We start from the raw sequence: 23,845 nt of genomic DNA on the forward strand, positions 1-23,845 counted from the left end.
GGCCGGCTCTACAGTTTTTGCCGCCCCAAGCAGCGAAAAAAACTGCTGCCACGGACGGCAAAAGGAAGAAGCTGCTGCTGATTTGCCACCGCAGCAGGAAAAGGGGAGAAGCTGCCGCCGATTTGCCATCGCGGCTGGAGGAACTGCCGCCCCTTTCTAACTACCTGCCGCCCCATGGACCTGCTTGGAACGCTGGTGCCTGGAGCCAGCCCTGGTTCTCCCCTCTCCTCCCTCCAACCACTGACCTCTCGGTGGGGTTGCTTTTCCCCTCCCCTCACTGCCTCCATGGGGTGAGTTCTCCTCTCCTGCCTGCCCAGACACTGCTTGTCAGTCCCACTCTACACAATGGGGAGCCAAGGTTGGAGGCTGGTAGCTCAGCAGGGACTCCCAGCCTGAGCTGCTCCTGCCCTGTATGACTAGCTACTACAACACATGGGATCCGTGTCATTTCCAGCCTACTCCTGGTGAGAGGAGCCTGGCAGTGAGCTGGCCTGGCCCAGATTCCTCGGGCAGGAAGCAGACAGGGTCAGGAGGCAGATGATGGCTCTTACATGGCTGTGGAAGGGTCCGCATGGTGTCCTGGGGGTCGCACCACAGCAAAACCGTTCTGGGGGTAAGACAAAGATGTGATTGTGGGGCCGTTATTGTCCACCTCTTCCTTCCTCCTTCCCCCCCGCAAACCCACCCCCAGTGCACAGGCCAGGCTTGCCCTGAGGGTGTCAGGGGGTGCTTTGTCCAACCCCAACGCAGTCTGGAGGACCCCGAGGTGTCCCTCTCACCCTCACACAGAAGTGCCTGGGCCTGCCTGGCTCCATGGCCCCAGGAGACTCTTTCTCAGCCCTGGGGCCCCTGCATGGAGCTCGCAGCCATTAGACCCCCAGGTGGCTCCGGTCATGGCACTCAGTGGTGTGAAACCTGCCCCTGCACTCTCGCATCAGATCCTGCTGTCAGTGGCCCCCTCCTAGCTGGGCCCTTGGCACTGGCGCTGGGCAGGGAAGGCTGCCATTCATTCCCATGCTGAATTAGAATCTCTCTTAGCTTGAGCCAAAGGGCAAAGGTAATTTCCAAGGGGCACCAGGCCCTGCTGCCTCTGCTTCTGAGCTGGCTGCCTGAACGAGCCCTCTAACCAGTCATGCCAGCGCTCCCTATTGCCCCACCCACATGAAGTCCAGGTACCTCCAGGTTACAGAGGGAAGTGTCCTGGGGCCTGCTGTACAGGGTCCCAGACTCTAATGGGCACATGCCAGGGCCTGGAGCCATCGACAAGACCCACACAGGAGGTTGTAAACACCTCCATGAGTCCCCATCAGCCAAGGGAATGGCCAGGGATCCCCACCCCAGACATTGGCACGATGCCAGTACTCATTCCTGGCCTCCTCGTACCTTGAGCTCCCTCGTGGCCACTTTGAAGGCCAGGTCAGTGACGCTACCAGCGGCCCAGCGGGCGGCGTTGGAGGAGTGCAGCTCGTTCCAGATAGTGTCGCTATCCACCTGGAAACAAGTGGACAGGAAAGCAGTGAGTGGGGCAGGCCGCCCCTCCCGGAGCTGGGCACGGGGGAGTCTCTACAGAGGGACCAAAGAATGAAATGTGGGCTGGCTCTGGCAGCAGCGCACTGGCTGGCTGCTTGGTGCCAACAGCTGAAACTCAGTCCTTGGAGGGAGGCCGAAAGTGACCAAACCCCCAAACTCCACTTCCCAAGCCAGTCGGGCAGGCCTCTGCACTTCGAGTCCCCAGGCTGGGCCAGCTATCCAGGTGGCTAGCTCCCTGCGTGGCCCAGTTCTTAGCTGAGCAGGGCCAGAGGCGGGGGGGAGTCCACTGCGGGCTCTACACAGCGTGGCTCCCCTGCGCCTGGGGCTGGGGCAGGGATGGAGAAAATGCATTTTACCTTCTTTATTTTATTTTACTGTTTAAACAAACATCTTGGTTTGATCAGGATCACGTCATGGGCCGAGCCAGAGCGGAAACCTCAGAGTCTCTTCTGATCAAGTCCATGTGTGCGGCTCAAATGCCCACTCTGCTCACAGACAGGGGGCAGCATCCAGCCGAGGAGCCTTGGCTCTCCTGCTCTGGGGGACGGGATGGGCAAGAGGGGAGGAGGGGAGGCTGAGAAGGAGAGAGAGAGCAGATGGGACGGAGGGAGCCAGTGGCCCAGCAGCAAGGGCAGGGGAGGAGGAGAGCCAGAGCAGGGAGTGGGAAGGCGAGGAGAGAGTGAGACACTTCCTGAAAGACAGAGAGACAGAGAGAGGAGAGGAGAGGAGAGGAGAGGAGAGGAGAGGAGAGTGCAGTGAATGGACAGAAACCAGGGCAGCAAGCTGCGAAAGGAGAGAGGCAGCAGGGGTGTCTGGAGCATCGGGCAAGGTGGACGGCTGGTTTGCTCTCCCCCAGTGATACTGCTCTGCCCCTCTGACCTTGCCCCACTCAGGGCCCACCCTGCTCCCCTGACCTGCTTGGGCTGGGACCATCCCCGCACTATCCCCACCCCCACCCCAGGCCTCTGTGAGCCAAATGCTTTTGGTAATCGGGGCCCCAGGCTGCCAGGGCCTGGTTGAGCCCTCCCAGCCATGTCATGGGGCACTGAACAGCCGACGGGGGGGGTCGCTCTGATCCTGGGATCCCATCACCTGGAGCTGACCTTGAGCTATTCCATGCCCAGAGAATCCATGGCTTCCTCAGATGCTACATAGTCCTGGGGCCAGCGTACTTGGCTAGGCCGTGCTCCCCCGCACAGGGCGAGGGCAGGGGAGCTGTGTTACTAAGCCCCAGAGTTACTGAGCCGAGGCCTGTCTCCGCCTTGGGAAGGGGGGCTCCTGCTCTGCCCAGCCTGGTCAAGGGGCCTAGCACTTGAGCCACTCACCGCAAGTCTTCCCCCCCAAACCCCCCCAAGGCAGAGCCTGACACTTACCCCCACCCCCCCACAGGGCAGCATGACGAACATCCTCTGCGACAGGATCCCTGCAAGAGAGAGAGGCAGTCAGGGACCAGGGTGGGAGGGCATGGGGGCCACTGTAGGTTGACAGACAGGCAGCAGGAGCAGCTAGGGGTTGGGGGGCAAAAGGTACCTGGGGGTGAGTGGCAGGAGGCATCTGGGGGTTGGGGGGCAAGAGGGTAGGAGATTCCTGGAGTGTGAGGACAGGAGACACCTGGGAGGAGAGGGATATGGGGGGCAGGAGGCACCTGGCCTGGCTGCTTGGCGAGAGTTCAGCTTTGCCTTTCAGCATCTGGCAGAGGTGCATGGCCAGGGCTGGACTAAGCCCGCAGCAGCAGGCACCTGGGCAGGTGCAGGGGTGTGTGCTGGAGAGTGAAGATGCAGGGTGCTGAGTGCAGTGCAGAGTACAGGAGTGGGACGGTGTGGAGAGCTGGGGTAGAGGAGGTTGGTGGCAGGATTGGGGCCAGCTGTCACAGCTGCATGTGTCTAGCAGCGTCATGGGGGCAGCACCCCATGGGTATTGCTCCTACCCCTGCCCAGGAGTCAGCGCACCCCAATCAGGCTTTATCTCCTTTGAAGGGTTCCTGCCAGGGACCTCAGGAGCCTGTTCCATCTGCACCGCCAGGTGAGAGTAGTTGAGTTTAGGAGCATGGTCCTGGCCCAGCTGCAATCCCACATCCTCTTGGCTTGGGTTGAGCAGCCCCAAGCTGCCTGCAGTGGGGGTACGGCGATGAACTAGAGCCAGCACCCCACCTCCCTAGGGTTAGTGCCATGGCACGCAGGGTGATGGAGTCTTCACCCAGGGCTCTGGGCTTAGCCTAGCCATGTCCACCGCACATTCTACCTCCAATTCTGCACCTGGGGTGGCATTTACCCAGTGCGATGCCAAAGTGCAAGGCAGCAGAGAACCAACTCTGTTGTGCTCTGGGGCCCACATTCTCCCTGCAGCCTAGGAAGCCAACCTGCTCAGCTAGTGCAGGTGCACTTGGGTCCAGGTTTTCCAATGCGCCTAACTCCCAACAGCTCCTTCTGTGTCCTGGCCCTTAGCCCCTAAACAGTGAGCAGAGCGCATTAGGGGGCCCTATGGATCAGTGCTCGTGGGGGAGGGCTGGACTCCAGTGCACAGAAATGGAGAGGATGGGGCGAAAGTTGCCCAATGCCCGGAGTGTGTGACCCAGGGACAGCCCCCAGATGGCTACGTGTGATGGGGTAGTGGGGCCCCCAGGGCCCCCAGGAGGCAGCTTGCTGGCCTCTATGTGGGGAGGGGTGGCCCTGTCTCCTACCTGCCAGTTTCCCGTTGTCCAGTTTGAGGCGATTGAGGGGGTTGGTGCCATAGAGGAAGACGTGGCGCTCAGTGTGCACTGACTGCAGCTCCTCCAGGGTTGCCTTGCGCCCCCGCAGACACTGGCAACAAGTGGGAGCAGGGCAAGTTAGCAGCATCGGGAGGGAAGAACAGGAGGCAGGGTTGGGCATTAATTCCGGGCGTGCCCACGTGCCACCGCCGGCAGAAATCCCAGTCCCTGCCCTCAGCTGGAGAAACAATGGGCCTGAATGAGAGCGGCAGGCTGGAACCAGCATCTAAGCACCAGGAAGGGAGGCCTGGGGGTGGATCTGTTGGGGGGCTGGGAGTCCCTCGGGGCTCAGTGTGCCAGCCCCTCTCTCAAGGACTTGCTTGGTCTTCAGGGTATCAGCTTTCTTTCAAACCAATTGCAAGGCCATGTCTGCACAGCAGTTGCACCAGTTCAAAACTGATGTTAGTTAACTGGGTGAGGACCTGGCCTTGCTGCTCTGAGCTGAATTGGCTTGTGCGGGATTGAGGCCTTGTTTACACGCAAAGGCTGCAGCGCTTAACTGTAGTTAAGTGAGGAGTGAGGAGACTGAGGAAGCTGCTGGGGAAGGATAGCTCAGTGGTTTGAGCATTGGTCTGCTAAACCCACGGTTATGAGTTCAATCCTTGAGGGGGCCATATAGGGATCTGTGGCAAAAATAGGGGATTGCCCCTGCTTTGAGCAGGGGGTTGGACTAGATGACCTCCTGAGGTCCCTTCCAACCCTGATATTCTATGGTGCATTGGCAGGTCCACTGCTCACCTGGGTCCAGTGAGCCCAGATTGGGTGGCGAGAGGGCACCTTTATCCCCGTATAACCGTGTCCGCACTGGGGCTGTATCCACAGAATTTCTGCAGTAACCCCTCCCCCCCACGGCTCCATCAGGACACGTGCAGAGCAGGCCTTCACTTGGGCTAAGCGCGTCAACCCCAGCCATTCACCCCAGTGTAACTAGACCAAAGGCTCATCCCCAGAACAGTCCAAGGCAGGTGAGAAAGTCCAGCACTGTCATTCTCCTAGCAGAGGCGCTCTCCTTCCAAGAGGGGCCTTTGGCAGTTTAGCTTATGTGACTTTAGATGCGTTTTCAAACCAAACTGAAAGCAGCCCCGTGTAAACTGGAATCCAGCTGGGGCTGGCACTGGGAGAGCACACGTGATTTAGCTGTGCTGGGAGCTAGGGATGGACACTCCCTGGGACACCAGGTTAACACTCTCCTGTGTAGGCAAACCCCAATCTAGTGAGACTAAGGCCACATCTACACTACAGAATTATATCGACTTAGCTTACGTTGGCATACAGCCACCGCAGCTATTAAATGGCGTGGCTCCTTGGGTGCACGTCCTCCCCAGGAGCACTTGTATCCACTGCACTGTCAGCGTGGGACATTGTGGGACAGCTCCTGGAGCCAGTAACTGTCGACATAAGCAATGCAGTGTGTGCACCAACCCTTCATGGACCTAATGACATTGACTGTGGCTGCATCGCTCGGGGAGGCGGTGTTACTAAACTGGGGAAGAGGGGCACTCATTGGCAGGAGCCAAATTTAAGTGAAAACTCGTCCACAGCTAGGTTGACGCCAGGCAGCTTACGTTGACCTAACCATGTAGTGCAGATCAGATCTGCTGCAAGCTTTCTAATATAGACAAGGATGTACACAGACAAGGCCTGAGTTTGCAGGGTCTGAGATGGGGGAACCACTTCAGCAGGGGCTAACACAGATACCTGGGATGATACATAATGTCCGTGCTCTCCGCTAGGTCCCAGCTGTGCAAAGCGTGGGGAAGGAGGAGGGTCAGCAGGGCCTGAGGGATGGAACAGGGCCAGGAGCCAGAGAAGAGAAGCAGAGCTAGGAGCTCTGTGGCAGCGTGCATAATTGGGAAGCACCCATGCGCTTCTCCTGGATATCAGTGGGCACTGACCCACGCTTGGAGAACTTGATCCAAGTATTTTTTGCTTTTCTCACCAGAAATGAGTGAACCCCCCTCCAATTTCCTCTTTCAAAGGCTGGCAGGACTCATGCTTGTTGTGAGTCTTGGCTCCTCTGGGGCAGACCCAGAGTCCCCGCCTCTGCACAGAGGCCACCTGGGCCTTCCTGATGTAGCTGCCCATCCTCTCTGAGGCCTCCCTTGGCTTTGGCAGGACAAGCTCAGCCCGCGCTCTCTCACTTACCTCGCACTGGCTGCGCAGACCCCGCTCCTGCAGGCGGGACCAGATACTCTGAATTCTCCCAGCATGTTCGGGATGGTTGCTGTTGTCCCCGCAGGAGCACTGGTGTTTGAGCATCACGGAGTCATACACGAGCCCTGAAACACAACAGCAGGTGGAGGTGTTAGGGGACACCCGCCTGCTGCAACCTCCATCACCCAGTGTCAGGGTTCGGTGCAGTGCTGGGCTCAGCTTCACAATGCTGCTGTGCTCACAGCCCAGGCTGCTGCTCTCTCTTGGGCACCTTACCACCTGCACAGGCTCCCTCTTAGCCGTGTCTGAATGGAAGTCCATGGCTGACTGGGTTGCTGCACGGGGCCCTGCATTGAGCTCCCCTAAGACACGCCTGCCTCCTAGGTGCAGGCTGTCTCCCCGGCACCTCATACTGCCCTGTGTGCTGTCATGTGGAGGGGGCAATCCCGGGGCAGCCCTGTTTGGCTGGGTCCCAGAGACATCTCTTCCCACACTCCGGCCCAAGCAGGGAGCCCAGCCCAGAGCCCTTCGCAGCAAGGGGCAGGGGGCTGACTCTAGATCTCTCTGCCCCGGGAGATCTGGGTGGGACGGACCAGCGATGGGGTCAGTGTCGACATGAGCCAAGCGGCTGGGCACTGGTGTCCTTATACCTCCGAAAATCAGTGAATACAGCACACGCCACTGTACACCATCACTCCTACCCTTCCGCCCACCCCACAGGGGCACTCACCCCCTCAAGCCCCACAGGCGCTAACCCTCCAACCCCACGGGGGCACTCAAACCCCCCCCCAGCTCCATGGGGGAACTCACCCCCCCAACCCCATGGAGCACTCACCCCCTGCAACCGCATGGGTGCACTCCACCCTTCCCCCCCCAGGAGCACTCCACGCCCCCAACCTCACGGGGGCACCTACCCCCCTCTGCAACCCCAAGGGGGCACTCCACCCCCCCAGCCCTAGGGGCACTCACTCCCCCAACCCCATGGGGGCACTCACCCCCTAACCCCCAAGGGCACTCACCCCCCCAGCCCTGGAAGCTGGCTCTAAGCCTTGTCTGGAAGCTGACCCCTGATGGCCCAGAGCCCAGTCCCTCTTCAAAGGCTGGGCTGGGGGCGAGGCTGAGACCCTACAGCCACCTCAGTCTCTGCTGTTACGGCATGGCCCTCAGACCAGAGTCTCCCTGGACACCTCCCCATCCCAGGAGGCCTGAGCCGAATCCTACTCCTGACTCAGGCCGGGAGCGGAGGAGACCCTGGTCCTTACACTCCAGCCCAGCTGCATGGGTACGGCAGCATCCCAGCTGGCCATCGGGTGAGGCACTGGGCCTCTTTGCTGGAGGGCATGGGCTGGACACACCCAGGGGGTGAATGACACAATGGGGACGCCAGGCTGGGCAGGCTGGGATCCTGAGGGCTCAGTCCTGGCTCTTCACGCTCCCTTGCAAGAGCTTGGGCTCTGAAAGGCGTTGTGGCCCCATGCTCCTTTGAGCCCCACCAGTTCCTCCAGTGTCTGCTTGCCTCCTCTCCCACCCTGGGGCTCAGGAACATACTGAGAGGGAAAAATGCCAAGAGACCCACCCTTGGCAGGCTGGGGGAGGTGGCCGCGCAGTAAGGACAGTGTCTTCCCATGGACACAAGCTACACCTGCCACCCCCAGCCTATGTAAACTTTTAGAGAGGGGGCGATAAACACAGCAGGAGACTGGCCTGGCACTGGCCAGCTCCCCAGGCTCTGTTGCCGTCAGGGCAGTTTAGGGCTGGCACTGTGTGGGCAGAGACATGCAGGGTTTATCCGGCTTTCCTAGGGACAGAGTGTGCCTGGTGCAGTGAGGCTGAGTGGTGTGGTGCTTAGAGCAGGGGAATGGGAGTCAGGACTCCTGGGTTTTAGTCCTGACTTTGACCTTCATGTGACCTTGGGTAAATCCCCTCCCTCTCTGCGCCTCAGTTCACCTTGTACGTCATCTGCTGCTGTGGGGTTAATTGCCATGTGAGGAAGTGGGAAGATGTGATACTTTTGAATCCTGTGTGCCTCAGTTTCCCCTATATGCTGCATTGTTACCCAGTGGGGTGGAAAAGAACTGTTTGCTCTCAGCACAGGCAAAGGGACAAAGATGTGAGTGTCCTCTGGCTGTCTGGGCCTTAGGCCCCATATCAATGGAGCAACCAAGAAGACAATGGCAAATCTTGTCACCAGGACATTGGCACCTGACAACCAACAACCACAGATTGCCCCACCTCTCTGCAGGAAGCTGAGCAGCATTTCCCCAGCATGAGATCAAAGAACTAGCAGTGTATGGAGTAGGGGATAAGAGCTGGCTGCTGGAAGGAGTCAGGGCTCTCACCTGGAGTCGAACAAAAGAGGTCAGATGGTGGGACAGACAGAGCTTGAACCAACAGGTTCACTACAGCTTGGCTGGGCTCTGGGCTAATCAGAATGGACCATGCTTTACCCTTCACTTTTCTATGTTACCCTAAGGACTTCCTGTGCTGTGTTCCAGTTAATAAATAAACCTTCCCACTTTGACAATGCTGTCTGAGTGTCACTGCTAATGGTGTGAGGTGCATTAGGCCCTAACGAGTGCACAAGTCTCCATCAGGATCTGTCTCAGTTGTACTCACTGAACGGAGCTCACAGTGTGAAGCAAGAGTGTTGCAGGCCCAAACGTCCATTCTAAGGAGGCAGTGAAGACGCGTAGCTTGCGCTGGAGGAAGAGCAAGACCCGTAGGGAGTCTGGCACTGAAGGGGTTCCTCCTAGAAACAGTTCCAAAGCTAGGGCCATAGCACCGATCCTGTGGATCCGTGACATACCTGCAGCCCTCCTGGAGCGCTCCCTGCTGGAGGCAGCCCACATTACCTGTTGTGAAGTGCGGTTTGATTGGTGGCTCTTGCACCGGCAGGGAGAGTGTCTTGGTGGGTGCGTCCTGGGCAGGAAGGGCGATGGTAGCAGTGGCAGGAGATGACTGGGCCCTGGAGAGAGGTCGGTGCCCGCCGTGTGTGACAGGGACCATCAGGGAGTCGGCTGGTGGCTGCCGCTTGAGGAGAGAGTGCTGCAGGCGCTGGTGATGCTCCCACAGGTAGGCCTGCTGGGGAGAGGGTGTGGCAGATGAGTGTGGCGCCCTGGGCCAGGGATGGTTTGGGGGATTCTGTAGAGGGCCCAGGTGGCACATGCCGCTCTCTAGGCCGGGGAAGACCCTGCCTGTCAGTGAGCTGAGCGCAGAGCCTGTGCTAACACCCCCCAGGGCCAGTCTGTGTAGCAGCAAGCGGGGCCAGCGGCCCCCCACAGCATCTCAGCAGCTCTTCAATGCCAGGCCTGACAGCAGGTGTGGAGGAGGGGAATTTCTGCACTGAACATCAGGATCTGCTCACTATGCAATGGGCCTGTTCTCTCTGGGCTGTTCCCAACCCAGCCCAGGGAGTGGAAACCCTAGTCCAGAGCTTCCACAACAGACCAAGGCACTGCTGCCTGGGCCTTGGCCAAGTCACAGTGTCTGATGCCCTCTTGTGGCTCTGCATGGCATTACCCCACCCACTGAGGTTAGGGGAAAGGGAGTACAACATGTCCGTGGCAGGGAGCCCAGAGTGCCCGGTCTCCTGCACACATGTTGCTTTGGCAGTACAGTAGGGGACCCCTGAACTCTTGGTGGCCTGTGGAGGAGCTCGCCTGGCCTAGTAAAAGTGCTGCAAACCCTGGGGTGGCAGGGGTGTAAAGGTTCTTTATTGTGGCATAGGTGACCCTGTATGGAAAGGGGAATAAGCCACCCCAGTACAGGCCCCTTTCATACAGAAATGACACACAAGGAGACTCTGCTAAACAAATGTTAGGGCTGCAAAACTGAGAAATGCCAGAATTCAGGCTGCCCGTGCAACCCTCATCCAGCCCTGACGCAGGGGCCTTCGCTACAGTCGTTAACGACACCATCGCAGAGCAGGTTTCCAGAGCCCCTGGCCCTGCAGTGCCCACTGTGGGCACTGCTCACAGAAGGAGCAACCAGCCAGCGCTTGGTTTTCTCCTCACTGTGTGCCCAAGCCTTGTTTCCTGCACACTGTTCCGAGCCTTCTCTGGAAACACACGGGTTTGTGATGGGTGTGTTGGGCAGCCTTAGCTCCTGCTGTGTCCTTCTGGCCTTAACATCTAGGAATCCGCAGCAGAGCCCCTGCACCCAGATGGGGGCGCGGAGCAACAGGAGCAGGCTGGAGCTGCTGGCTGAGGGGCAGTGAGGTGGGCCCAGTCATGCCCTCTTCACTACCTTCCCCTCCTCTCATGGGAGGGCGATTGCCCAGCAGGGCTTTGTGCCCTCCAGAATAGAGGAGCTGGCAGCCCGCCAGCAATGCAGGCGGGGGTGATGAGTCCTGATGGCTCCACGCAGGCTCCTCCCCTCTCCACCCCGGGCATGGGTTTAGAGAGGACATTGATGCCACTGGGTTGGCTGAGCAGCCACACTCCCCATGGCCAGTGAAGTGAGGGCTGCTCCAGGCTGGTGCTGTGCCCAGCACTCCTGGTGCCCTGATCCCTGCCAGCCCTTAGGTACCTGCTGCAAGACGAGCTCCTCCTGTGGCTGCATCAGCTTTGGGCTCCGTTCAGGCTCCTTTGTGCTGACCCCTGGCCGCGTGAGCTCCACTCGGCCCCTAGGCTGGTCACTGCGCTCACTCACTCCCTCTGGGAGCCCCTCCTTGGCCTCCATGTCCTCCGAGGAGGGGATTTGCCGCAGACGAGACTTCTCACTGGACTTGGTCATGAGCTGCAGGGGGATGGGTCAAAATCACTTTGGGGAAGAAAGCTACCAGAGGCTCCCCTGGGATAGACCCCCAGGATCTGATCTGGATATGGGCAGAGACCTCTTTAATCTATTTAATGAAATAAATACTAGTGGGAATTGTGTGATGATGAGAGACGTTAACTTCCCAGACATAGGTTGGAGGACAAGTGCTACCAATAACAGCAGGGCCCAGACTTTCCTGGACGTGATAGCCGATAGATTTCTTCATCCAACAGTTGCTGAGCATACAAGAGGTGACGCCATTTTAGATTTGGCATTGGTGAGTAGTGAGGGGAATAGAAGAGCTGATTGCAGGAGACAGCTGTGGTTTGAGTGATCAAGAGCTAATTCACTTTAAACTAAATGGAAAGATAAACAAAATTAGGGCTGAAACTAAGGGCCTTGATTTGAAAAGCGCAAACTTTAAAAAATGAAGGGAATTAGTTAGGGAAGTGGGGTGGACTGAAGAACTCGAGGATCTGAATGTGGAGGAGGCCTGGAATACTTTAAATCAAAGTTCAAAAGTTCTCTGAAGCCTGCATCCCGAGGACAGGAGGAAAAGGTTGTGGGGAAGGGTTGCAGACCAAGCTGGATGTCCAAGTACCTGAAACAGCTGATTAAGAGAAAGCAGAAAGCCTACAAGGAATGGAAGGTGGGAAGGATCAGCGAGGAAAGCAACCTCTTGGAGGGCAGAAAGCGTAGGGGGAAAGTGAAAACTGCCGAAAGTCAAGCAGAGCTGGACTTTGGAAAGGAAATTAAAACCAACAGTAAAAGGTTCTGTAGCCAAATAAATAAAAAGAAAACAAGGAAAGAAGAAGTGGAGCTGCTAAGCATGTAGATGGGCTGGAGTTTAAAAATAATCTAGGCATGGCCCAAGGCCTAAACGAATATTTTGTCTCCAATTTTAATAAGGGTAACGAGGAGCTTAGGGGCAGTGACAGGGTGGCTAATGGGAACGACAATATGGAAATAGAAATGACCACATCCAAGGTGGAAGTCCAATTTAAACAACTTAATGGAACTAAATCGATGTGTCCAGATAAACTCTATCAAAGAATATTAAAGTAACTAGCACATGAAATTGCAAGCCCAATAGCAAGGATTTTTAATGGATCTATAAACTCAGGGGTTGTACCCTATGACTGGAGAATTGCTAATATAGTTCCTATTTTTAAGAAAGAAAAAAGTGATCCAGGAAATTACAGGCCTGTTAGTTTCACCTCTCCAGCAACCACACACCACACAACAAAACCACTAACCCAGGAACCTATCCTTGCAACAAAGCCTGATGCCAACTCTCTCCACATATTTATTCAAGTGACACCATCATAGGACCTAATCACATTTGCCATGCCATCAGGGATGCACTTGTTCACCTGCACATCTACCAAGGTGATATATGCCATCATGTGCCAGCAATGCCCCTCTGCCATGTGCATTGGCCAAACTGGACAGTCTCTGTGCAAAAGAATAAATGGACACAAATCTGACATCAGGAATCATAACATTCAAAAACCGGCAGGAGAACACTGGCCACTCAGTAACAGATTTAAAGGTGGCAATTTTGCAACAGAAAAGCTTCAAAAACAGACTCCAACGAGAAACTGCTGAGCTTAATTTAATATGCAAACTAGATACCATTAACCTGAGTTTGAACAGAGACTGGGAGTGGCTGGGTCATTACACATATTGACTCTATTTCCCCATGTTAAGTATCCTCACACCTTCTTGTCAACTGTCTAAATGGACCATCTTGATTATCACTACAAAAGTTTTTTTCTCCTGCTGACCATATCTCATCTTAACTAATTAGCATCTTACTCCACCTTTTCATGTTCTCTGTATGTATGTATATATATATATCTTCTTACTATATGTTCCATTCTATGCATCCAATGAAGTGATGTCGTGAAGCTCACGACAGCTTATGCTCAAATAAATTTGTTAGTCTCTAAATTTGTTAGTCTCTAAGTCCCTGTTCTTCTTGCGGATACAGACTAACATGGCTGCTACTCTGAAAAAAGATCTGGATGACCTTGAAAACTGGAGTAACAGAAATGGGATAAAATTTAATAGTGCAAAGTCATGCATTTAGGGACTAACAACAAGAATTTTTGTTATAAACTGGGGAAGTATCAGTTGGAAGCGACAAAGGAGGAGAAAGACCTGGGCATATTGGTGGATCGCAGGACGACTATGAGCCACCAACGTGATGAGGCTATGAAAAAGGCTAATGCAGTCCTAGGATGCATCAGGTGAGGTATTTCCAGTAGATACAGGGAAGTGCTAGTACCATTATACAAGGCACTGGTGAGACCCTAAGTTCCCTGTAAGCTGCACAATTGTGCAGCAGCCTATTTAGCACTGCACAGGTGCTCAGGGAACCCGCTCTGGTTCCCTGTGCTGTACCCGCTCCCTGCTGCGGCCGGGGTGCCCCTCCCCCAGCCCCAACGCAACCTGTGACCCGGACCTGCTGGGGCAGTGTGACTGGAGCGACCCCAGCTGCGACTGGTGTGGCCCAGGAGTGGCCATGGCAGCAAAGCCCAACCCCAGAGCAGCCCAGACCCAGGAGTGGCCTTCCCCCAGCCCCAGACCTGCTGGGGCTGGGGGAGGGGCGCCTATCCTGTAGCCCCAGCCCCACAGCCCACGTGCTGCTGCGGGGAGAGAGAGCTGGGAAGAGTCCTCTCTCCCCGCCATAGCCACGGAGCACCCTCCTGCACCCCAAACCCCTCATCCCTGGCCCCACCCCAGAGCCCGCATCCCAACCCTCTGCCCCAGCCCTAAGCCCCCTCCCACACTCTGATCCCCTCGGCCTCACCCCCACCACATGAATTTTGTGAATGAATGAAAAAATGAAAAAATTCATTCCACAAATGGGTGGGAAAAATTAGAGGGAACACTGGTGAGACCTCATCTGGAATACTATGTGTAGTTCTGGTCTCCCATGTTTAAGAAAGATTAATTCAAACTAGACCAAGTGCAGAGAAGGGCTACAAGGATGATTCGAGGAATGGAAAATCTATCTTGTGAGAGGAGACTCAAAGGGCTTGGCTTGTTCAGCATAATCAAATGATGGCTGAGTGGAGAGATTGCTCTTTATAAATACATCAGAGGGATAAATACCGGGGGGGGGGGGAGAGAAGTTATTAGAGTGTTAATGGCTATAAATTGGCCATCAAAAAGTTTAGGTTTGAAATGTGATGAAGGTTTTCAACCATCAGAAGAGGGAAGTTCTGGAACAGCCTCCCAAGGGGAGCCATGAGGGCAAAAAAACAAATTGAAAACAAAACAAACAAGACTGAACATGAGGAGTTTCTGGAGGGGATGGGATAATGAGACTGTCTATAATGGCATGTGCCTGATATGCGACTGCTAGCAGCAAATATCCCCAATGGCCAGTGATGGGACCCTAGATGGGGAGGGCTCTGAGTTACTACAGAGACTTCTCTCCCAGGTGTTTGGCTGCTGGGTCTTGCCCACATGCTGAGGGTCCAACTGATTGTCATATTTGGGGTTTTCCCTGGGTCAGATTGGCAGAGGGGGGTTTTCACCTTCCACTGCAGCATGGGGAACCCCAGTGGTGGGGGAGCTCTGTATGACAGGGTGAGGCGGGAGCTGTGCGGGGATGGGAAAACCCAGATGGGAGGAGCTCTGTGTGACGGGGTGAGGGGGGAGCTGTGCGGGGGTCGGGAACGCCAGGTGGGGGCACCTGTGTTCAGAGGTTGATGTGAGGAACTCTGTGATGGGGTGGGGGGTGATGTGAGGCACTCTGTGGGGTGGCGTGAGATACCCCTCCCTGCATGCCATCTGGGGTAATGGGGGAAGCTCTGTGCAGGGTTGGTGATGAGGGAGAGTGTTGCGTTGGTGGGCCGAGGTTACCCTGGATGGTGATGGGGGGGAGCTCTCTGCAGGGGTGATGGGAGCACTGTGGCATGGGGGTACACCAGACATGGGGAGCTCTGTGTGGGGGTGATGGGGGAGCATTGTGGCATGCAGATTGAGGGATGTGATCGTTCCCCTCTATTCGACATTGGTGAGGCCTCATCTGGAGTACTGTGTCCAGTTTTGGGCCCCACACTACAAGAAGGATGTGGAAAAATTGGAAAACATCCAGCAGAGGGCAACAAACATGATTAGGGGACTGGAACACATGAGTTATGAGGAGAGGCTGAGGGAACTGGGATTGTTTAGTCTGCGGAAGAGAAGAAGGAGGGGAGGATTTGCTAGCTGCTTTCAACTACCTGAAAGGGGGTTCCAAAGAGGATGGATCTAGACTGTTCTCAATGGTAGCAGATGACAGAACGAAGAGTAATGGTCTCAAGTTGCAGTGGGGAAGGTTTAGGTTGGATATTAGGAAAAACTTTTTCACTAGGAGAGTGGTGAAGCACTAGAATGGGTTACCTAGGGAGGTGGTGGAATCTCCTTCCTTTGAAGTTTTTAAGGTCAGGCTTGACAAAGCCCTGGCTGGGATGATTTAGTTGGGGATGGGTCCTGCTTTGAGCAGGGGGTTGGACTAGATGACCTCCTGAGGTCCCTTCCAACCCTGATATTCTATGATTCTATACAGGTACCCCAGATGCAGGGGCTCCAACACTGCTTAGCTGGCAGCTGTACTGGCAGCAGCAGACGCCAGGGAGCTCACTCACTTTCCTGGGACTGAGGGAGGACAAAGCAACTGCTTGTGTCTGCGGGCAGTGCCGCCACCCAGTGCCCTGGCCTGGCAGCTTGGGTGCTGAGTGCCACATGGGCCTTACTCCGCCATGCACCTGAAGTGCCCTCAGTCCCAATGGTGCTGCCCAGCATGGTGCCCTCCTGCCCTGGCAGTGGTGTTCCCCAGCCTGCATGCCCGTTAGCCTCTTACCTTTCCCAAGTGTGTCTGCTGCTTGAGTCTCTCCAGGAATTGGGCATGGTGCTGCTGGTACGCCAGCTGCTGCTGGATGGCCTTGGGGTTGGGGGGTAGGGGCTCAGAGCGGGTCCGCCCCAGTGGTTTGTGGTGGCCTGCCAGCGACAGCCGGTCGGTGGGGATGAGTGAGTGGGCGAAGTGGAACGGGACTGTCCCCAGGCCTGGCACTGTGGGGAGAGAGACTGGTGAAGCAAGGCTGGAGCTGGGTGCAGCACCAGGCGCTCAGGAATGGCAGCCAGAGCATCTCAAGTAGCCTGGGCTTGGGGTTGGCATTATCAACCCCTAACCTGGCCTGTGACCCCTGGCCTGCCCCGTGCTGCAGCTCAGGCCCCACCACTGCCCTTTGGGGCTCCGTGCAGCCCCACAGACAGAAATCATTGTGTCTGCTGGGGCTCACCCCCTCCCATTTCACTTATTTATACAGCCCTTACAGACGATTTGGGGGGCCCCGGTACAGTTGTTCCCCTTTCTCCCATCTCGTCAGCTCTGGGGCTTCCTGCTGGGCCCACTACAGCTCTGAGAACCCATGCTCCAGGGGTGCCATAGCCAAGCACTTCCCAAGGACAGACTGGCTAATGCCCAGCACCTGCTGCTGCATGGTTCTCAGTGGGGGCTGAGGGGGAAACCTCCGTGGTGTTCCCTGGGGGAGGGGAATCTCCCTGGGACTCACTGGGGGAGGGGGCGGGAGGTGAGCTCCATGTTCTCACAGAGCGTGGCGGGGCAGGCCTTGACCTGTAGGCTCGCTGGAAATCCAGCCAGGTGCCAGCCTCAAGTGCAGCATGTGTCCGGCTGGGAGGTAAGTAGCAGAGGGCATTCGCATTACGGCTGGCCACAGCTCCCACCCTTCTTGCCCCCCCTGCCCTGCCATTGTGCAGCCTGCGGTGGCTGGGGGAGAGCTCTGGCTGCCCCTCACCCGCTCTGCCCTCTCTGCTTCACACTTGGAGCAGGAGGGGTGGGTGAGCCATGGAGAGGGAAGCCCAGAGGGAAGCGACTGGGAGCTGGTAAAGGAACACTCACCCCCCTCCCTCATGACAAGTCAGCGCTGCCCTTGGCTGCAGTTTGAGAGCTGAGTAAATCCCAGCAGGGTTCGGAGCTGAGTTATGCAGAGGTGTCTGCCTGAGTGTGCCCGCTGCTTGACAGCCAGCAGCTTCCCAAGGCATCTCCATGAGTGTTAACTCTGAAACCTAACAATGTGGAATCCCATAGCAGCATTAGCTACCTTTCTGCTCACATGCCAGCTGGTCAGAAGGGAGATTGTTAAGCATAGACCAGTTCTCAGGGATGCCAGGGGGTCTCATACAGCACTGCAGGAAATCTGCTGAGATCCTAGAGCCCCTTTCAGGTACATGCCAGCAGGGCTCTGAGCTGCACTTGGTGCTGGGACTGCAGCCTCAGCCCCAGGACCCTTGGTCAAGGGGAGCAATACGTACTTGCCACAAGTGGTGCGTGGGTGACCGAGGACTCAAGAATAATGACAGGCTGAAGCCGAGGGGACAGAGGCCCTCCAGGCTCATGCTGCTCCAAGCCAGCTGGTATGAACATGGATGAGTGGGTGCCCGAGAGGACAGGCCCATTCAGCACTGGCACCCGGTGTGCCAAGCCAGAGAGGGAGCGGCGGTCTGCGTCGCCCTGCAGAGAGAACAGGGAGTCCATCAGCAGCAACCAAGGCGGGGGTAGAGGAGTGGACTGTGATGCCTAGGAGGGGACCTACGGCCTGACAGAGGCACTGGCAGAGTCTAGAGGAAAGGGATCCCCCTGGCTCTGTGTCCCAAGGTGGGGGGGGGGGTGGGGGCTGTGGGTCTGCAAATCCATGAAGTGCTGCGTCATCCAGGACTGCTGCTCAATGACCTGCGCGTGCTGCGATCCTGGCCTTCAGAAGGGGGGTTGGGCTCTCTCTGCCCTGCATGAGCCCTCAGCAGGGTTCCGGAGTCCCTTGTGACCCGGCTACCTACCCTGGCACTGGTAGTAGCTGGCAGTCCCAGCGAGATGGCTGGAAGGGAGGCCGTGCTCTGCGGGGCTAACTGGGCCAGCGAGCTCTCCTGCATCATCAGGCGCTGGGCGAGTGGCGCCTGCACCAAACACAACAGGTCAGTCTCCAGGCACGGCACAGCTGTGTGGGGCAGCAGGAGCAACAGCACCAGTGCCAGCAAAGGGTGGCAGCAAGACCCAAGCAGGGAAGACAGCACTACCAACCAGAAGGCATCAGGGGGTCACAGTGCAAGACAGGGAGCAGTAGGGGGACCTTCAGGGCATCAGGGCAGCAGTGGGGTGGCTGGTGACTAGCCAGGGGGAAATAGGGTTGGGTGGGGTGCCACCAGCTACTGGGGGGAAGGGAGGGTAGCAGGGCCCAGAAAGCTGGGACTAATTCTTAGCTGCTAGTTTTCAAGGAAGTGGGAATTCTGGAGGGGAAGTTGCCTGGTCCTGGCTCCAGGCCCCGGGGCCCATGAGAGATCTGGGGACAGAACTGTAGAGTTCATTAGCCTATGCTGCTCCCCAGGGACAGCTTGCCCCAGTGACCCCACCCAAGGCAGCATGTCCTGAGCTCCTGGCTCCCTTCGACAGGCCTGCAGGCTTCGTACCTCGTGGGCCATGCTGGGCCCAGCAGGGGGGACTCCATGTTCTGCTGGGAGGCTGTCGTTGGGGGAGCTGCAGCCAGACACAGGGGTGCTGCTACTGCTGGGGGACGAGTCTGCATAGGGAAGAGAAGTCAGACAGGAGAGTGGCAGGATGAAGGGACTCAAGGGCACAAGGTGGCCTGGCACCTTCACCGCTGCATGCACATTGCTTTCTCTGTACCCTTTCTCCCATCAGGTACCCCAGCTTCCTTTCACAGGGACACAACCTGTGTGCAGCTTTCCCTCACGGCTACATCACCCCTCCCAGCTACACCAGCCCGCTGCTGCCCTCCTGGCTCCTGCACAGTGCCCTTGCCCTGCCCTTGCCAGCCGGGTGACACTCAATTCCATCTGGACTTAGCGCTCTCCCTGACCAGCTGCCTGAGCCCAGGTGGGCAGGCAAGGACGGCTCATGCCCTGAGAGCACATACTCCTGGCAGTGCACCAGCCAGAGGCAGGGACTGTACCTGGTTATGCATCCAGCCCCGAGACAGGGCAGTGTGCGCAATCTTGGGGCAGTCCCTGGAGTCTGCCATCATCTACCCAGCTGTGCTAGTGGGAAGAGTGCCCGCCCCCAGGTCAAACGCCACACATGGGTATGTCCTGCTTCTCCCAGCAGGGGTCAATCAGTCATGGCCAGGGAACTGGGCAGGTATCGTTTGCTGGGACTGCTTTGGGCCCATTAATCCCTCAAGTCTCTGACAGGTCAGAGAAACAGCCCTGCGCAGCTCCAGCATTGCCCTCCCCACTGGCTGGGTCTGGCCCTGCATGGCTATTAGCACATCACACCTGGCCTGAGGCTGCCTTAAAAGAGCATTGCTGCCATGGGGTAGCACCATCCCTGTGCACTGAGCGCCCTTGAAGCTCCATTGGCATGTGCGACCCCCTGCACGGAGCCTCGGGTGCAGGGCTTATGCGGGGTCCTAGTGTGCAGCAGCTGCTTTCCCTGGAGCCCCAAGCTCCTACTGTTGCCCCAAGAGACCCTCACCAATGGCCTCTGCTGGCCTCCTCTTCAGGGAAGGGGGTGCACTCTCCTTGCGGGTCAGTGGGTTCTTACGCCGGTCCACCGACTTCTTGGGCTTGTATCGCACCTTCAGGTTGGGCTCAGATGCTGTGGGCAGACAAGGCTGTTTGTTAGTGGTCTCCCTGCGCTATGGCATCGATACAGTGCTGCCGCACTGGCCTGTTGGGCTCAGGCATGACCCTTGGGGCTGTCGCAAAGTCACCCTCAGACCTGCACACCCCTGTGCCAGCCCGACCTCCTCCCACTCCCGAGCCAGTGCCAGTCTCACCTCCCTGCCAGGACACAGGCCCTGCTGTGTGCGGAAGCGAAGGCCAGGAGGAAGGCAGGCTGGGAAGGTGGGCTGAGTCCACCCTGCGGTCGCACCTGCGTGCATGGGCACGAAGCCAGCATGGCATGGCCTTACCTGTTTTCCGCAGAGGAAAGTGCTCCGGAGGGTCTATGGAACTGTTGGGGACTTGTGGCAGGAAGGGGCTGAGCACAGGAGGGGCAGGGCCTTCAGTATCCAGGGGCTCCAGTGATCTGCAGCGAAGTAGCAGCAAGGTTAGAGACCGGCCCTTGGCTCCAGCGGCCCTTGGCTCCAGTGGCCCGTGGCTCCAGGATTTTTCTCAGCCCTACAGCACTGGCATTCCCCCGGAAAAGCCTGGTACAGCCTGGCCCCACCATGCCACCAAGTTTGCCCGCAGCTTCTTGGCACTGGGGTTGTTCCTGGTCCTCAAAATCCCACCAGCCCAACAAAGGGCATCCCCACCCCTGGTGCTGGAACAGCCCCCAAACACCCTCATCCCAGAGCAGCCTCTGCCCCGATGTTGGGACAGCCCCCAGACACCCTCAGTCCAGCGCAGCCCCTACCCGATGCTGGGACAGCCCCCAGATACCCTCGATCCAGCGCAGCCCCAGCCCCTGGTGCTGGGACAGCCCCCAAACATCCTCGGTCCAGAGCAGTCTCCGACCCTGGTGCTGGGACAGCTCTCAGACACCCTTGGCCCAGCGCACTTCCTGCCCCTGATGCTGGGACGCCCTTGGCTCAAATTCCCTTGGTCCAGTGCAGCTCCCACCCCTAGTACTGGGTTTTCCTCAGCCTGGACTGTCCTGCCGGGAAAGGAGCACATGTGCATCACTCTGCCCAAAGTTTTCCCCCACAGTCTGTACGGGAAGTGCCTCTCCCCACTGTGTGGATCCAAGGCTCGGACACTCCAGAGGTGCTACAGTTAGACCTCTGCACAGATACAGCATTTAGATACACATCCGAGCCGTGATCTGCAAAAATGGCCCGGGGCTCTAAAGCGGCTATCCGCGGATTTGCAGGGCTCTAGCTACAGTCTCAGAGATGGCCTGTCCAGGTGTGAGCAGTGGGCCCAACTTTTGGGTGCCTGCCAGGTCCCCATGAAGAGCAGATAAAACCAGGTCTGGCCACTAGAAGGAGCACCCTGGTTGCCGCAAACCACAGAAAAATCCAGCTCCGAGGGGCTGCCAGAGCTGTAGAGTCCTAAGGAACCTAGGTGAACAGAGCGTCCCCCACAGGATCACTGCACCCACGGCTGTGCTCCACAGACACAGCTGCTGTGAGAGCCCCTGCCCCACAGACAGATGCAGGCCTTCCCCCACCAGCAGCCCCATCAGGAGACAAGCTCTCTCCACTGAAAGCCCAGTATCTCTGCCTCACCTGTATGGCCTGGGGGCGTGTCTTGGGGATGCTCAGGTGTCTCTCTCTCTCATCTATATGGCGGCAGAAGGTGTGGGGGGGATGCTCAGGTGTCTCGATCTCACCTGTACGGCATGGGGGGGGAGGGGGTTGGGGGTGCTCAGGTGACTATCTCACCTGTAGGGCATGGTGGGGCCACTGGGGTTGCTGGTCCTTTCCAAAGCTGCCTGTTGTTTCTTCAGGATGACTTCGGCCAGCTTCTGTTTCACCACTGTACTCGCCACAGCACCTGCAGGGAGAAGGGGAATGAGCATCCTGGGTTGGGAACTGATAAGAGCCTCCTATAGGGCTCCCAGAACGACATGGGCGGCTTCCCCATGACTTTCTGTCCTGGGGCACCTGCAGGCCTGTAGCACAGACCTGAGTGGCCAATGCCCAGGGCACAATGACTTGGCTCCACAGGCCTAAGAGCTGGGTCGCTCTAGCACATCCCTACCAAGCCTTGCTCAGATGCTATTAGATTCTCAGTCAATCCCCCACTTCCATCAGCCCCTACTGCTCTGTACTGCCCACTCGGGCAGCCAGCTGTGGACCCTTGGCCCAGGATGGAAACCTTCTGCTACCCCTTGTGCTACATAATCCCCAGGTCTCATCGCTTACTCTGAGAAAGGCCCCTGAGGCTCCATCGTCTCCTTCTTGCTTTCCATTATTACTGCATTAGTGCTTTGCCTAGAGGCCCCACTATGCCAGGAGCTGCCTTGCCACAGAGTTACTGAGACTGGGGCCCTTTTGTGCAAGGTGCTGTGCATGCATGCGACAATATCTGAGATCGGGGCCTCACTGTGCTGGGCATGGGCACACGCACACACACACATACATAGAGTACCTGGATCAGTACTCCTCCAAAGTGTCCAAGAATGCCACCCAGAGGCACTCTGCCCAGAGACATGAATGGACAAGTGCACAAAATTGAGCCCCCACTCTCAGTTGCAGATCCCGTCCAACCCTGTCCTCCTTGACTGATATATGGCCAACATGGCCAACGCCAGGAGGAGGTTGATGAGATGGTCCTACAAGCTTGTGGGGCCGCAGATAGGGAGTGCAAGGGAAAGTGCAGCCAGAACCTCAACAAGAGGTTTTGGAGGAGGCGGAAAAGGGACTGCGGCCTGGTGCACTGTAAATATGCATGCGCCAGGGTCTCCCTCTCACCACAAGAAGAACAAACGTCAGGGGAGTCCGAAAACCACATAACTCTCCTGTGCTCACAGCTCCACGAAGCAGCCATTAATTTATATCCCCAGCAGACTGTGGCACAAAGGTGGAATACAGGCTGGCTCACTGGGGCTCCTTGCCCTCCAGAGATGGCAGCAGGTCCCACCACTTTGTATCGGGGCGGGTCACGAGGGTGAGGAAATGAACAATGTGGGGCACAAACTGCTCCCATGATGTGTCTCAGAAACAGACTGGCTGGATACTACTAAGTCAGTTCATATGGGCAGTTTAAAGCAGCCAGGGGGGCTCACAGGGCCAGGGCCTGACCTCAAGCTCCAGAAGGCCAGGCAAACAGGCAGGCAAGGAACACCCTGCTTCAGGACTTGCTCAAGAAAAGCTATAGAGGCTGGGGGCTGGGCAGCCTTTACCTCCTGGAGTTCATGGTAGGGGACATGAAGGGTGGGCAACCTCATTCACTGAGCAAGTGTACCAGGGTACACCCAATCCCACCAACTGTGGTCCAGAGGTCTCTGACTTTGGTGCCACCAGCCAGGACCAACCTCCAGTGCACTGAAAGAACCTCCACCGTGTGTGCCACAAGATGTGGGCGTGGAACAGGGGTTCATCTAGGAGGCGCACACCCTCAGTGCCCGTAACAGACCTGGCTGTGGAGACCAACCTCCAGGTCCTGAGACCATCCTGGTAAAAGACCGGCAGCTCAGAAAAGTCTCAAGGGAGACCTCTCGGATATAGATAAAAGAGTTGCCAGTCATGTCGGAGCGCTCAGAGGAGGTGGAGGAAGGTGTGCCCTAGCTGGCTCCAGGCCAGACAACAAGCATTATAAAGGAGCCTCTGCAGGGCCTGGAGATGGAAAGTGCGAATGCATATCAGGCCCTGCCCTTCCTCTTCAAGCGGGAGGCTCAGCACGCCTGCAGAGACTCAGTGCTTTTGCGGACAGAAGAACTCCAGGACCTTCCCCGGGAAGCTGGCCAGGGTACCCGGGAGTGGGCTTAGGCTACTGACCCAGGGCCAGAGTAGGGACAGGACTAGTTTGTAAAGAACCAGCGACCTCCCCTGAAGGGAAAGGCACCAGAGAAGCCCCGTCCATGCCCACAACCCATCAGACACCCTGGCCCCCAACTCAGTCCTATTTTCTAGTGGGGAGGGATAGGTAAAATAGGTAAAAGCCCAGAGTAGCAGACCTATGCCACACTGGACGGTATGAAGCGCAGGTGGGAGGCAGCTCACATGACACCCACCA

The 23,845-nt window shown here is 57.2% G+C and overlaps 1 protein-coding gene across 1 annotated transcript in view; it reads right to left on the reverse strand.

Moving 5' to 3' along the window:
- Positions 1-23,845, reverse strand: part of HDAC7 (histone deacetylase 7) — a 139,942-nt gene that overhangs the window by 11,928 nt on the left and 104,169 nt on the right. Inside the window, exons 4-16 of the mRNA XM_077838759.1 lie at positions 21,550-21,661; positions 20,134-20,249; positions 19,695-19,817; positions 18,671-18,780; positions 17,522-17,720; positions 16,050-16,258; positions 10,961-11,170; positions 9,286-9,514; positions 6,425-6,558; positions 4,211-4,331; positions 2,904-2,953; positions 1,384-1,491; positions 552-607 (exon numbers count right to left, since the gene is read on the reverse strand). Coding sequence (XP_077694885.1) covers positions 552-607; positions 1,384-1,491; positions 2,904-2,953; positions 4,211-4,331; positions 6,425-6,558; positions 9,286-9,514; positions 10,961-11,170; positions 16,050-16,258; positions 17,522-17,720; positions 18,671-18,780; positions 19,695-19,817; positions 20,134-20,249; positions 21,550-21,661 — 1,777 coding nt within the window. The remainder of the gene's footprint in view (positions 1-551; positions 608-1,383; positions 1,492-2,903; positions 2,954-4,210; positions 4,332-6,424; positions 6,559-9,285; positions 9,515-10,960; positions 11,171-16,049; positions 16,259-17,521; positions 17,721-18,670; positions 18,781-19,694; positions 19,818-20,133; positions 20,250-21,549; positions 21,662-23,845) is intronic.

This window comes from Eretmochelys imbricata, chromosome 20, assembly GCF_965152235.1.
Source record: "Eretmochelys imbricata isolate rEreImb1 chromosome 20, rEreImb1.hap1, whole genome shotgun sequence".
NCBI classification, from domain to species: Eukaryota; Metazoa; Chordata; order Testudines; family Cheloniidae; genus Eretmochelys; species Eretmochelys imbricata.